General features: G+C 38.2%; 1 protein-coding gene across 1 annotated transcript in view; it reads left to right on the forward strand.

Annotated features, from left to right (window-relative positions):
* The window catches only part of SV2C (synaptic vesicle glycoprotein 2C), a 75,252-nt gene extending 63,784 nt beyond the window's left edge, over window positions 1-11,468 (forward strand). The window contains exon 12 of the mRNA XM_054003168.1: window positions 11,235-11,468. Coding sequence (XP_053859143.1) covers window positions 11,235-11,418 — 184 coding nt within the window. The 3' untranslated portion in view covers window positions 11,419-11,468. The remainder of the gene's footprint in view (window positions 1-11,234) is intronic.
* Window positions 11,469-13,073: the final 1,605 nt, after the last annotated feature.

Below are 13,073 nucleotides of genomic sequence, written 5' to 3' on the forward strand. Positions count from 1 at the left end.
AAAAAAGGACATTGTATCCTTTCCCTTGTTGCAGTGCTAATTATTATGTAATTCACTACATATTTGAAATATTTCCAGTTTATGAATCAATGATGCCTTACTGGCAAGTGTAATTTTTTGTAAAGGAGTTACTCTTGTCTTTAACATTAACATTTAATCTCTGTCCATTAAGAGATTTAGAAAAGTGTAGACTGGTGTCACAGTTTGATGCTGGCGCAATGCCAGAGGCCCTATGAAAATACACCTTCCCAAAAAAATGCTGTGAGATGCAATCAGGAACAGAGCAGAGCAGGCCCAAGCTTAATAACAAAGGGAAAAAAACTTTATTAAACTACTACTACTATAAAAGACACACACACACTAAATCCAGGATGAAAACCTTTCAAAACATTCCTCCTTCCCCCACTCCAATTCCAACAAAACCACAGTGAGACACAACTCGGACCCTCAATCAGGTTCCCACCCTTCAGTTAATCAATACTCAGTCCATCAAGGAGAGAGGAGCCTCTCCTGTGCCATAGACCTCCCAGGAAACAGTTGCCACTTCTTGTGTTTCCATGTCACACATGGCAACCGCCCAGAGAAAATCTGCCAGCGTGACACTCTCTTTTCTGTGTCACAGAGCTCTCACCACCGTGCATTGCATGGACAGACTGCCCATAGGGTGCGGCATTGGTTTTTGTTGTCCCCGGCTGCATGCAGCTCTTGGGAGCCTGGCTGTGGCGTAGCTTCCACGTGCTGCCGGGGTTTTCTGCCGCGGGTTCCCGGACACGGCTCCGTGTCCCGGGCATGTGGGCTGGTCAGCCACTGTAACCGTGTGCTAGGGATCCGGTAAAGAGGTAAGGAATTTGTCCATTTACTCCGTGCTGGGCAGGAACGGTTTATTGGTCACGTGGCGCGGTTCGATGGAAAGACGCAACCGCTCCTGGCACTCGCATGGGAGAAAATGGCGCCCAGGTGCCGGCGGGGTAGGGTTTTATGGGGGGGCGGGGCGAGAGGATCCACGGCCTCCTGTCCAATGGGGCGGCTGCCGTGGCAGTGACGCCAGAACAGCGACCAACCGAGACGGGGCTGGGGCGGTTCCCAGGTCCCTGGGCTAATGGGGATGCGGGATCAGGGTGACTGGCACGGAACTCTCTGGCCAGGATGGGGAGTGGTTACAGGAGTGGCGGCAGAGACGCTCCAATGGCAGCCTCGGAGTGAGTAACTGCGGGGGGGGGGGGGGAAAACACGGGGGATGCGCAGGATTACAGAATTTGGCTATCTAACATAAATTAAAAATCCCTAATCTAAGCCCAAACCCTAGGATGCAACAATAGGGCTCTTTAAGAATGCTTTGCCAAGAACCAAAAGAACAACATTTTTCCTCCCCTGGGGCCAAGGGTCTCAAGAACAGAGATCTTCTTCTGCACTCCTGCACTTGCAGCTGCTGAAGCAGGTCACTGCCACTTTCTTGGCTCTAACTATTGCATCCCCCTAAAACTGCAGTCTCTGTTGCAAGAGAGATTGGTTCAGTCTATGGCTATACAAGAAAAGTCCAGCCAAAAGCCACTCCATCATCTCCTCCCACCTAGAATTCTTTTCCCCATCTTCTGATGTCTCAGTCCCAGACTGTCTCCTTTCTATTCCACATTAAAGAGGAATAGTGTTTTGTAAAGCTTTCTTTTCTCAGGAAAGGGTTAAAAGTCTCAGGCTCCCAGGACTAGGACAGCTGAGATCTCACAGCAGGCTGCCAAACTCCCACACTCCAAGGCTGGGCACTTGTCTCCCCTCCGCAGCTCTGTCTTCTCTGCAGCGACTTCCAGGTGCCTCCAGGCTCTCTGTCTCTTCCTCTCTGGGGGGGCTGCCTGGGACACCTCAGTGCTCCTCTGCTCTTCGGTCCTGGGGAGCCGGCCTGGTTCCCTTCCCTTCACCCCCTGCCCCCTTCTCCCTCTGGGGCTCCGGCCTACCTCTCCCAGGCCGCCTGGCTTCCCCTTCCCCACCCAGCCTGTGGCCAGGCAGGGGAGGTCTGCACTGCACTCTGACTGGAACTAAAGAGACAGTTCCTCTGGGAGTTCTTGCTTTTAACCCACTGTGTTCTCAGAGGCGTGTCCATGCCTTCAGTGGTCAGTTCAAATGCCAATATCCAACCCTGACCACTCATTGGTTTGACTACCAACTTCCTGAGAAAATTCACTTCCATGTCAAACCATGACAACTGGCTTCCCTGTTTTCCTTTCACTGTCTTTTTAAAATTATGTGCTTCTTCAGACAAGAAATTGATGTCCACAGGAGACATCAATTATATTGTATCAAGTAACGATATTAGTCTATTTATGAATCCCAAGCACTAAGTGTTAATATTAAGTGCTAGTGTTTTTAATACACCTCAGGAAATTGCTCTTCTGGCAAGAATTCTTCCACCATCCAAATGCTATGATATAATTCTAATAAATATCCTGTAGAAATGACCATCTTTTGTGTATTCCTGAATATAACAGCCACATATGTTTTCCTAAAATTAAGTAAAGTAATTGGAAAAGTCATTGCTGTTAATGGAAAAAAAATACTAGGAATTATAAAAAGAATGTAATTTATATTTATCTATATATATCTATACAGATGTTAAGGCATCTGTAGTTGTATCTAATGGTTGTTTTTCATAGTTTCTACTAGCTTTGGGATTATAGCAATTTCTTACTCATCTTTTCTCTATTTAAAAATCTTTTGTATACAAGAATAACTATGCAGAAACAGAAACTTAATTGAAGCTGAGTTGTTTTTTACAACAAACCAGAGAAAAAAACTTGTCTCTTTGAATTATGAATACAAAAAGGTTGACGGGTGAAAGTACCTGTGCCTGGAAAGACTTTGTTGACATACGCTGTAGATGAGGCTTTTTCCCAGAAGTTCTGATAGTGATGGAACCATGACTGCTAGTTTTTGCCAGCTTGGTTATAAGTAAACACCCAATTCAAGATAATTTTTTAGACTGGGGCAAAGCTACTTCTTGTTTTGTAGAACTTTTTGAAAATTAATACCTTCAGGGACTCAAATAACTTGCTTACAAGAATTTTTTGTCTGTTGTTTTTTTTTTTTATCCAGACTAGCTTCAGTTTAACAACCAGCATTGCTCACCTCTCCTAGTCCTGGAGACTTCTCAGACTCCTGTGATCTCCATAACCAGGCACAGCTTGCCTCTAGGGCTGAACAGCCTTTCTTGGCATTTGTGTAACATGAATCTTCCTGATCCGCTTTTGCATATGAAATCCTTCGTACTTAAGATGATCTCTTTTGCTACAAAGCAAAAGCAAAACAAATTCCAGAGTGAATCTGGTCCTGAAACTGGCTTCCAGATTCTCCTGTAAAGGGAATCTAAATACAAAATCCTTGCTCACTCTGTGAGTATTTAATACTATTTTCTTACAGCCTATGAGTGAGTGAAATGACCACAATTGTGCAGCAAAGGGTAGCTGGAGGTTGGGCTCAAAGATAGGTGGGTGGAAGGAGGCCAGTTCATGCTACCATGCACAAGAGGCTGGAATGGGTAGCCCCTCCTTTTCCTCCTCTTGGAGACCAGCCAGTTGCTGAACTGTAGGGGCTTTGCCGGTGTCATGCAGTATAATATGAAAGGTGTTTCATAAATTGTACTCTAGGTATTTAGGGATCATACTGGCTTTTAGCCAGGTAGGAGTGTGGTGAACAGTTTGGCAATGTGCACTCTATGTGATACAGAGCACACATTTCGGTTTATTCTTCATCAGTTATGGTTGCTTCAAAATCTTGACAGATTTAGATTCTGTATAAATTCACACTCATCTACATATTTGTATTTTAGTTTACTGATCCCTAGAATTGTGGTAACTACATAGTTTGTCCTACTTTCTTGATGAGTACTGCCAAATTTTATGCTATTTTAGGTTAGCTTTTGCTTTCACGTTCTTCATAAAACCTCAGCTGGTTTGTACAACTGCTGTAATAGATATTAGAGGATGTATAGATTTCAAATGGTTCTCAAGTAGATTATGACATAGTGTTAAAATGGAAAATAATGTTACTAATGTTATAAGTGGGTTTCTGTCTTCTAGATGATATATATATGAAGTAATTAATAATATTTTGATAATATTCTACCATTTTTTAAATTTTTCAATACACAATTTTTAAAAGACACTCATGATAGCTAGATATAAACTAGCTAGTGATTTCCAACAAGCAAGTAAATTAATACAACTCAAGAATGTAAAGAACTTACGTTTTTCTCTTGTCTCTTCTCTTCTCTTGCCTTTTACCTTATATTCTTAATGGACTCTGCTATCCATCAGGAGAGGAAATCTGTAGACTGGAGTGTGTGACACCAAAAATTCCAGTCACTGAGCATTTTAGAAGGAGGAATGGGTTGGAAGTGTAACTTCAATATAGCTATAGGTACCTAGCACTCCAGCAGCATAAACCTGAAGGTGCTAACCTGAGCACCTAGAAAATATGAAATGCATGCTTAAAGACCATTTTGTTAGCTTTATGTGACTTGCTTGCATCGTATGCAAATTCTGTGACAGAAGTAGGGATTTTATCCTTTCTTCTGACAACACTCCGTTCTCTTAACCCTGAAACTGTTTTCTCATGTTGCAGTCCCCAGTCTTATTCACAGTGCATCTTCCAACTTCTCTAGCAGATGAGGGAAACTAAGTTTTCTTCACTACATCTATATTTTACCCTCAAGCCCTCTTTGTTCTCTGCATTGGCAGAGTGATGCGGAAAAAAAATATTGTGTGATGAGGTAATTGCAGCTTGTGTTGTAATGTGTGTGCCCAAGGGGACTGCAATAACACTGCACAGTTTCTCAGCTCTGCATGTAGTATAAATATGGATGGAAGAAAGCTTAAGCTCTCTGAAGAAGGAACTTTAGGACATTTTTATTACTTTAAAAAGCAATTTTTACTTTCACATAAGTGGTAGGTATCTTCTTGTGAACTTGGGAAGCACTAGCATTATAAGCCAAGATTCTCATCAGGGAGATGATACAACAAATAACTAAAACCTAAATAGAAAGTGGAATAGAAATAGATCATTTCCCACATAGAGAATAAATCATATTGTATCAGATAACCTACAATTCATCATTTTTCTATGGCTGCCATAAATGTGAGTTTGAATCTTGTCCAGGAATACTTAGAATTCAAAGTGAGCCATAAAATTAAGTTACCCTGTTTTGCCTTTTTTTAATGCCTCTGAAAAAATTCATAAGGATTTGGCCACAATTAAGAAGTAAGTCTCCTATCTTCAGTTCATGATTTTTAATTTTTTCACTTCTTCTTGAACCCTTAGGATCTATGCCCAGAGCAATAAATATTATTCTCACAGTATCTTATCTCCAAGTTTGTATTAGCATGGATGTCAGAAGAGAAACTTTCTATTCTTTTGAGTCATAATAGCATTAATTGACTCACAATAGATTTCCTGACAGCTATTTTCTACTCTCATCCTGTGGATATAGTTCGACTGCATTTTGCTGAAATTTTAAAGTTTTTAAGGCATGACCTGCCACACCTATGCCTTTTGCAGTAGTCCAAGGAAGGAAGGTAAATTATATGGTTTTACTTGCACAGTAAGCACTATAATTGATCAAGCCATGAACTACATGATATGTAGTTCTGTATGAATTTTTTAAGAGAATATAAAAATATCTGGACATAGAAAATTGTCCATAGAACATTTGGATATTCTGTTTTAATGCTTTACATATTATCAATTCTGACAAAATTTTGTTGTAACTTGATGGTTTTGTAAATTGATCTGGCAAGAAAGATAACAAATATTTGTGCTACACATTAAGTATCACTCTGCTGCAGGACAATGAAGTTTTTAGATATTTTATCAGCAGTGGAAAATTGGATCTGAAGTATTTTATTTAGGAATACAAGCACCTGGTCTAAGAAGAACATATGTGGCAATCAGGAAACGAGCTCTTCTAATCTAAAGGCTTGGATAATCCCTCTATTTTTAACTGTTTGGACTCTTGCCATCTTTATGTGGACCTTGGATGAAAGGAAGCTAAGCATTTTTCTTTGTCACAGCTTTCTCAGCAGCAGAAGTAAAATACATTGTGGAAAATTCCTTTTCAGTAACATCCAGCTTTCTCTTAATGCTGACATTTTTATAAAAGACATTTGTATTTTTCTCCTATCAATACTAAATTCTGTATCTGGGGGGTTTTTAAAGACAATCCTAAATTGATTAACCAGCATTTTCTTGCTGAAAAGACTGAAAGATTTCAGTGAACTCTCTAGCTGGACAAAGGATTCTTGTTACTTATGACTGGTCTCCCTTGACCAATAATGAGGATTACTCATGAAGTCAACATGACATTTTTGTGCAAATGTTTGTCCAATAATTGATCAACACAAAGAAAATGGGTGTGTATATATAAATCGTCCTATTCCCTTGGAATTTTTCACTTAATTTGTTCATCATGCTAAGATGATATATCACATAACTGTAATCATTTGCTGACACTCTTGCACTTTCCTCAAACACTGTAACAGAGACTGTTCTAACGCTGCAAGAGACTATAGTCATACACATGTGTGATTTTTGCATATTTATTTCCTGGATATTTTTATTTCCCAGGATTCAGGAGAATTAATTATAAAAGCATGAATTAATACAGATTTTAAAGAGTTTGAATCACAAACCAGTGTTCTAAGAAGGATGTTTAAAAAAAGGAAGAGTCTGAATTTGCTACCCCTAGTGCTCCATAATGGTTTGACACCTTGTTCTGACTGTAAGTACAAACACATTCAAAATTGAAAGGTATAAAGGTATAAGATTAAACAGTGACAGTGTTTTTCAGGTACATGTTGTAACAGCAATTTACTTAAGCCTGTTAAAATCTTATTGTTCATGCCAATTACGTGCTTATTTTAGGCAAAAGGACATACCTGAAATCTGCTTAAAGATTAAAAGATTGAACTTCTGGGTTGTTCATTTTTTAATTATCAGGACAGCTAAGGGCGATAAAATGAGCTTACTTTTTCTTACTTTTAATTGTTTATATTTTGATAACACTAATGGGACTAGACTAATAAAACCCCCTCACAATCAGCAAAATTCTATAAGCTCAATTTACAAACCGAACTGGATTTAAGTGCAAAAAATTACCTTAATTTTGTTCAGACAGAAGAGGTATTGTATGTATTACAAAATTACTTTAGAACCCGATATAGTAATGTTGGGTATATAACAATAATAGATCTAAAGAACAGTGACATCAGAGACTAGAACATGAAAAAAAATGGTTCAATTGCTCAGAAAATTGTATTCAGACCACTGTCATAACTAGTTGATATAAGCAGCTAACATCTGTGAAACAGCTTACCTTTCTTTATAAAGTAATATAAAACAACACTAAACATAAGTAAAATATCCCCATATGTTTTGTGCTATTGTTTTTCCAAAAATTTCCTACCTGCATTTATCTGAATTTGTTTTAGCTGGATCTGTGTATTCTTTGGGAAGTTCTGGTATCTCTGAATATACTGAGGCTGTTGATGACTAGGCGTCTACTTTCTCTATGAGTTTTTTTCTGTTTCTGTTATTCGAAGTTAAGTTTGATTTTACATCAACATTGACAACCAAGAAAATCATATTTATGTGCAGACTCTGATCACTACCAGTCACCACCATAACTTTAGAAGTACTTTCTGTGAGTAAATAGGTGGACATTAGAACCATTCTGATTTTTTTCCTTTCCTTCTTCCCTTGAGTTCTTCTGAATAGCTGCAATCTCTTGTTATCCTATCACATAAACTCAGTTTTCCAGTCCAGCTGTGTTGTCTTTAACCTCTTTCCACCTGCTTGCAATACAGCCTATTTTAACAAAGTCCTTTCCTCTTCAAGAGTTTCCTGCCTGCATGCTTTGCACAGCTCTTCAGAAGGACCTTGACAGGCTGGAGATGTGGTCAGAGAAGAGCCATCTGAAATGCAACAAAGACAAATGCAGGGTCCTGCACCTCAGGAAGAATAACAAGTACAGGATGGAGACAGACCTGCTGGTCTAAAATGACCCTGTCTGAGCTTTGAGGTTGGACCAGGTGACTCACTATGGCCCCTTTCAACCTTACCCACTCTGATTTTGTGAACCCTACAAGATCCATCAGTCTGGGGCTCCTTCCCTCTCAGTAGCTACACCCCATCCTGGGTCATATTCCTCCAGATATTTTGGGCTTTATATGTCCCTGGAGCACAAATGTTTCCATGCTAGACATTTGCTTGTTTTCTCTTAGGCTTTGGAAATTCACCCCAGTAGGATGGCTCTTCTTTGCGTCCTTCAGTGTATCTCATGCTCCTCCTTCAGACCCATTCCTCCAAAGGTCATGCTTAGAATGGGCAGGTTTTAACTTTCTCGTTTCTCCTCTGAGGAAGGCATTTTCAAGGAGCTGCTGCAAATGTTTCTCTGTCAGATATTTCCAAACACAACACTTCCCCAAATGTCCTCATCTGCTGCTCTCAGCAATGTGCTCTCTAGCAGCCCTCAGAGGTCCTGGCTGCTGGAGGATTGTAATTTTCAAAATTGTTATGTCCAGGGTGTGCATGTTTAGGTTTCCTTAACACTAAGTATTTTGCAAAAGTACTGCATGTTCAAGTAAATATATATAAAACAAATAAATAAGGACTTTGAACATGTAAGAGACATATCTAGGTCTCTTCTACTTGTTTTTTCCCCCAGATTTTTTGGATAGTTTCTACTCTGCTGTAGAAGTGACCAGTCTCTTTTTCTTTAGATACTGCTAATACTTAGTGTCATACACTATCTGGATGGATGCCATACTTTACACAAAGAGGAATTGTGCTTACTTCAGACAAAACAGTAATTTCTTTGCTAAATATCAGACATTTCAAAGAGATTAAAATACTGCTGGGGAGTGCAAGAGACATATTGCCAAACTAATAATACATAAATATATAATCATCCAGTTAAAAAAAAAAAAAAAAATTGTGTTTTGTCCCAGATTCAGAAAAGACACAATGCACAAAGCTGACACTAGAACACTATCAACTCTTCTGAATTTTCTTTTATAACATTTTATGTAAGGAAACTGACTTTGGTCTGCAACAATGGAAAGTAAATATTTAACGTAATGGAAAAAAACTATTTGAAGGTGTATTAATTAGTACATTACATGTCTTAATTCTATTCTGCAGACATTATTTTAAATTATTTAAGAATTCAACAGGAAAGGCACCATTATTTCAAAATGACACATTCTGAATCTTGTTCAGATTGTGGAGTTGATTTTGTGGGTTAACTAGGATTATGTTTCTTAGAGAAAACCACAGTATTTTAGAAACATACAAGAAGCATCTAGACCTAGTCATAATTCTTTTGATGAAGGGTCCTCAAATATACCAGGACTGGTATTATTCTGAAGCACAGTAGCCTGGACAGGGTATGGACAGTGCTGAAAGCCTGTATATCCTGGTCACCTCTCCTAGACTGAAGCTTTTATATCTCCCTTAGCATACAGCTTGGAAGCATGACACCAAAAGACCTAACTGATCTACACTATTGAGATACAGATTTGCCAAAAAGCAGAGGAGGTAAACTCTGACACTCTGGGCTGTGGCCAGGTCAGTCAGTTGCTACAGACAGAGGATCTCTCATGCCTTGATATAATCATTTGCAGTTTTCAAAATCAAAAATCTGTTCTGCAAAGTGCATTGAGACATTATATCCGTGCTCTCAGCTCTCAGCTAGGGTCAAGTGTTCTTCAGGTTGATTCTCTTGGCTCCTCTTTAGTAGCTCCAGTAGAAGCTTTTCAAACTTCCTAGAATTTCAGTCTACATCTGAGCATGAGACTTCTTCCTTTCTCTCACAGGTGCTTCAGTAAAATAAGTAGAGCCCTTTTAAGTCACTTAGATCACTAGCATTTCTCTTAATTTCTGTTGTTTAGACTAGGGCTTTTAATTGCAGAGCAAACAAGAAATATTTTGTTCTGAAAATTAGAACAATTATCTTCTCGATTTTTTAAAATTTTATCCCAGCAAACACAATATGAGTTCCTCATAGACTTTCTCTCTTTAATTTCTAAGAGAGCTGAGAAATGTTAGAGATTCTACCATTACACAGATATCTGTTAGGAAACTTTTGGTAGGGCAAGCTTATTCCTGCATCAATGAATCATACAGTCATGTCAAAGCACAATTTAAATTGTGGCAGTTTGCATAAGACACCTATGCAAGAGTTACAAAATAATAAAAATACTTCAGACTACTAAAATGACATCACTGTAATGCAAGACTCCACCTGAATTACCACTGTCATACTTTCTGTTGGCAATCTATTTCCTTTTTCTTTTGTCCAAAGTTTATCAGATATCTCTTTCACCCAACAAGTTTTTAGATACACCCAACAAGATTTTAGATACCCTATCTTCTTTACCTCTAATAGATGAACATTCATTAATATTGGAAGTCTCATTAGCCTTTGAAAAAGCACTGTTTCAACATGTCTACTGTCGCTGTTGAGCAGAGAACTCCAAATTAGAAGGCAAAGAGAATGAAATCCGATTTATTTCAAATGCACTGCTCTATATATAGAGAACATTGTGAGGACCAATCTCATTGGTCTTAGAGTAAAAACATCTCATACATTGGTGTGCAGTGAATGACACACGGTGGCAGAACATATCTATAAACAATGTGAACAACAAGATAGATTAGAGAATCATTTACATTCTTTCCCAACTGTTTCCCAGGCTCTTGCCTGGTTAGAAAACCTTTCTCTTTCTCTCTGACTGAGCTGAGAATATCCACAGTGTACCACCTGTAAGAAACTCAATTTTAAATCAGTACCCTACAATGATCATCCTTTAATTCTGATTAATAATCATCACACAGATGATGAAGCAGTTCTCCTTTGGGAGCTACTTGACATGTCTGCTCTCCTAATGTAGCCATTTAAGTCTTACTGAATTTCCATTTGCAAGTTTCATGTTCAACTATAGAGGTGCAAACACACCTGTTCAGTCATTCATTTCACATTTTGATCCCTGAGGCAGAAGAATGAATTGCCTCAATGAAATACTGTAGCAGCTGAGCTTTAATTTCTCATTTTAAATAAGAGCACAGAATATGAGCACAAAATTCTTATTGGCATAAATTTTTTTTAAGCTATTGGAGCTGTACTGATTTATTTGTGCCGAAGATATGTCTCTTTCACTTGTATTTTAACTTTCTTCTGTTTCCTCTTCTAGGGCAACAGGCTTTGGCTTTCTGAATGCACTGTGCAAAGCTGCAGCTGTACTTGGAAACCTAATATTCGGTTCCCTTGTTGGTATCACCAAAGCAATACCTATTCTCCTTGCTTCTACTGTTCTAGTATGTGGAGGTCTGGTAGGACTTCGGCTTCCTGATACAAGAACCCAGGTGTTGATGTAACTGGAAAAAACATTCACTATTTATTTCCTTCTTTGTACAAATGCCATTCTCCTGACGGATGGTGCAAAGGCTTCAGATTCTCAACACATAGTAGAGTGCTCAAATGCCAGAAATCAAACTCAAAAGATACTTTGGAGTAGCAGAGATTTAGCAACCTCTGTATGAAAGTTTTAAATTTCACTTTTGTTTGCTTGCATACTTTGTTATTCAAACCCATTTCACCTTGAAGTGCAACGCTACCTCTTAAAACAGTTTTGGTGTCATATCCAGGAAGGTAAAAACCATACTGATAATTAGATATTTAAAATGCAAGCAGTCAAATTATTTCAAAAACACATGCTAAATTTGGCCATGACATTATGAGCTTTAGTAACAGTACAGACATGCAAGTCAATTACTTAGCAGTATTGGTGCAGGGAATGCTAATGTATCAATGCATGCAACATTTAGCAGGAAACTCAACTGATTGCATCAGTACTGGAAACAGTGACCTTCTGCAGCTGTGCTTAGGTGATAAAAACTTGTGGCAATGACTCTTCCTTGGGAAACATTTTTAGGCAGATTCAATCTAAGCAAAGATTACCAACTGCACCCCATACTGACTGAGGAGAAGGCAACAACTACTGCAGGGAATTTAAAAGTCCATATAGGTATGCAACAGAGAGAATAACAAAATCAACATTTTCACTTTTTGCTGCTGATGTTCCAGAAAACTTTTGTTTTATTCTCACTTGTGGCATCTGGATTATTTTTTTCCATTTAAATAAGTGAATTTGTCTTATTCCAGGAATGAATGAATGCAAATAGTTTTGCTGTTGTTAGTAACAAAAAGGAAGAATCAGGCCATTGAACTATATGATAAGGATGATACTTTCAGAGGTTTATTTGGAGTTTATATATATAAAGACCTTAATTCTTTTCATAGTTTCTACACTTCTTAATATAACCATTTTCTCAGCTAATTTTTAATAGTTCCAGAAATGTCTGACCACTTAATGCTTTCAAATATATCTTTGAAAAGCCACTAAGAAATAAACCATGGCAAGGCTGCAGGGAATGCTTTTATTTGACCAAGTGCATAGATGGAAAGCAAATGGTAGTAAATACATTCCTTCTATGCTGTAGACTGTTCAGATTACTGGAAAATTCCCCATCAGTCCTAATGCTATGCAAAAAGTTATGGGATCTCTTTAAAATATCAGCATTGCAAATTTAATACAGATACATTTATAAAATCATCAAAGAAAAGGGGCAGGTCCTCTGAAGACAAAAACTGTCATTGCTTTCATTGGAGCCAAGACAACTTGTATCTGCTGATTAACTATCTGCAGTTTCAAGTGTGAACTAACAAATTTGCTATAAAATATATGGAACTTTTTATTCAGTATTTTTTTCTAATTATATCTGACAGCATTTATTAGGTAGATGAAACATTGCAAAGCAACTAAGCTTTCAAATAAGGTCATCATATAGTAAGCTAGACCTTTTTTCATTGATTTTTCTCTTGCTCTTAGATGTGAACTTGGATTTAGGTAGTAATATGTGGCACTGCAGTCTTTATCAGTTATCATCTTTGTCATATTAAAAGAATCAGTAAAAGTCTATGTAAGAAGATCATTCAACATATTTATAGCTCACTGTTTAATCTACTGATT

Source organism: Vidua macroura, chromosome Z (assembly GCF_024509145.1).
Source record: "Vidua macroura isolate BioBank_ID:100142 chromosome Z, ASM2450914v1, whole genome shotgun sequence".
Taxonomy (NCBI): domain Eukaryota; kingdom Metazoa; phylum Chordata; class Aves; order Passeriformes; family Viduidae; genus Vidua; species Vidua macroura.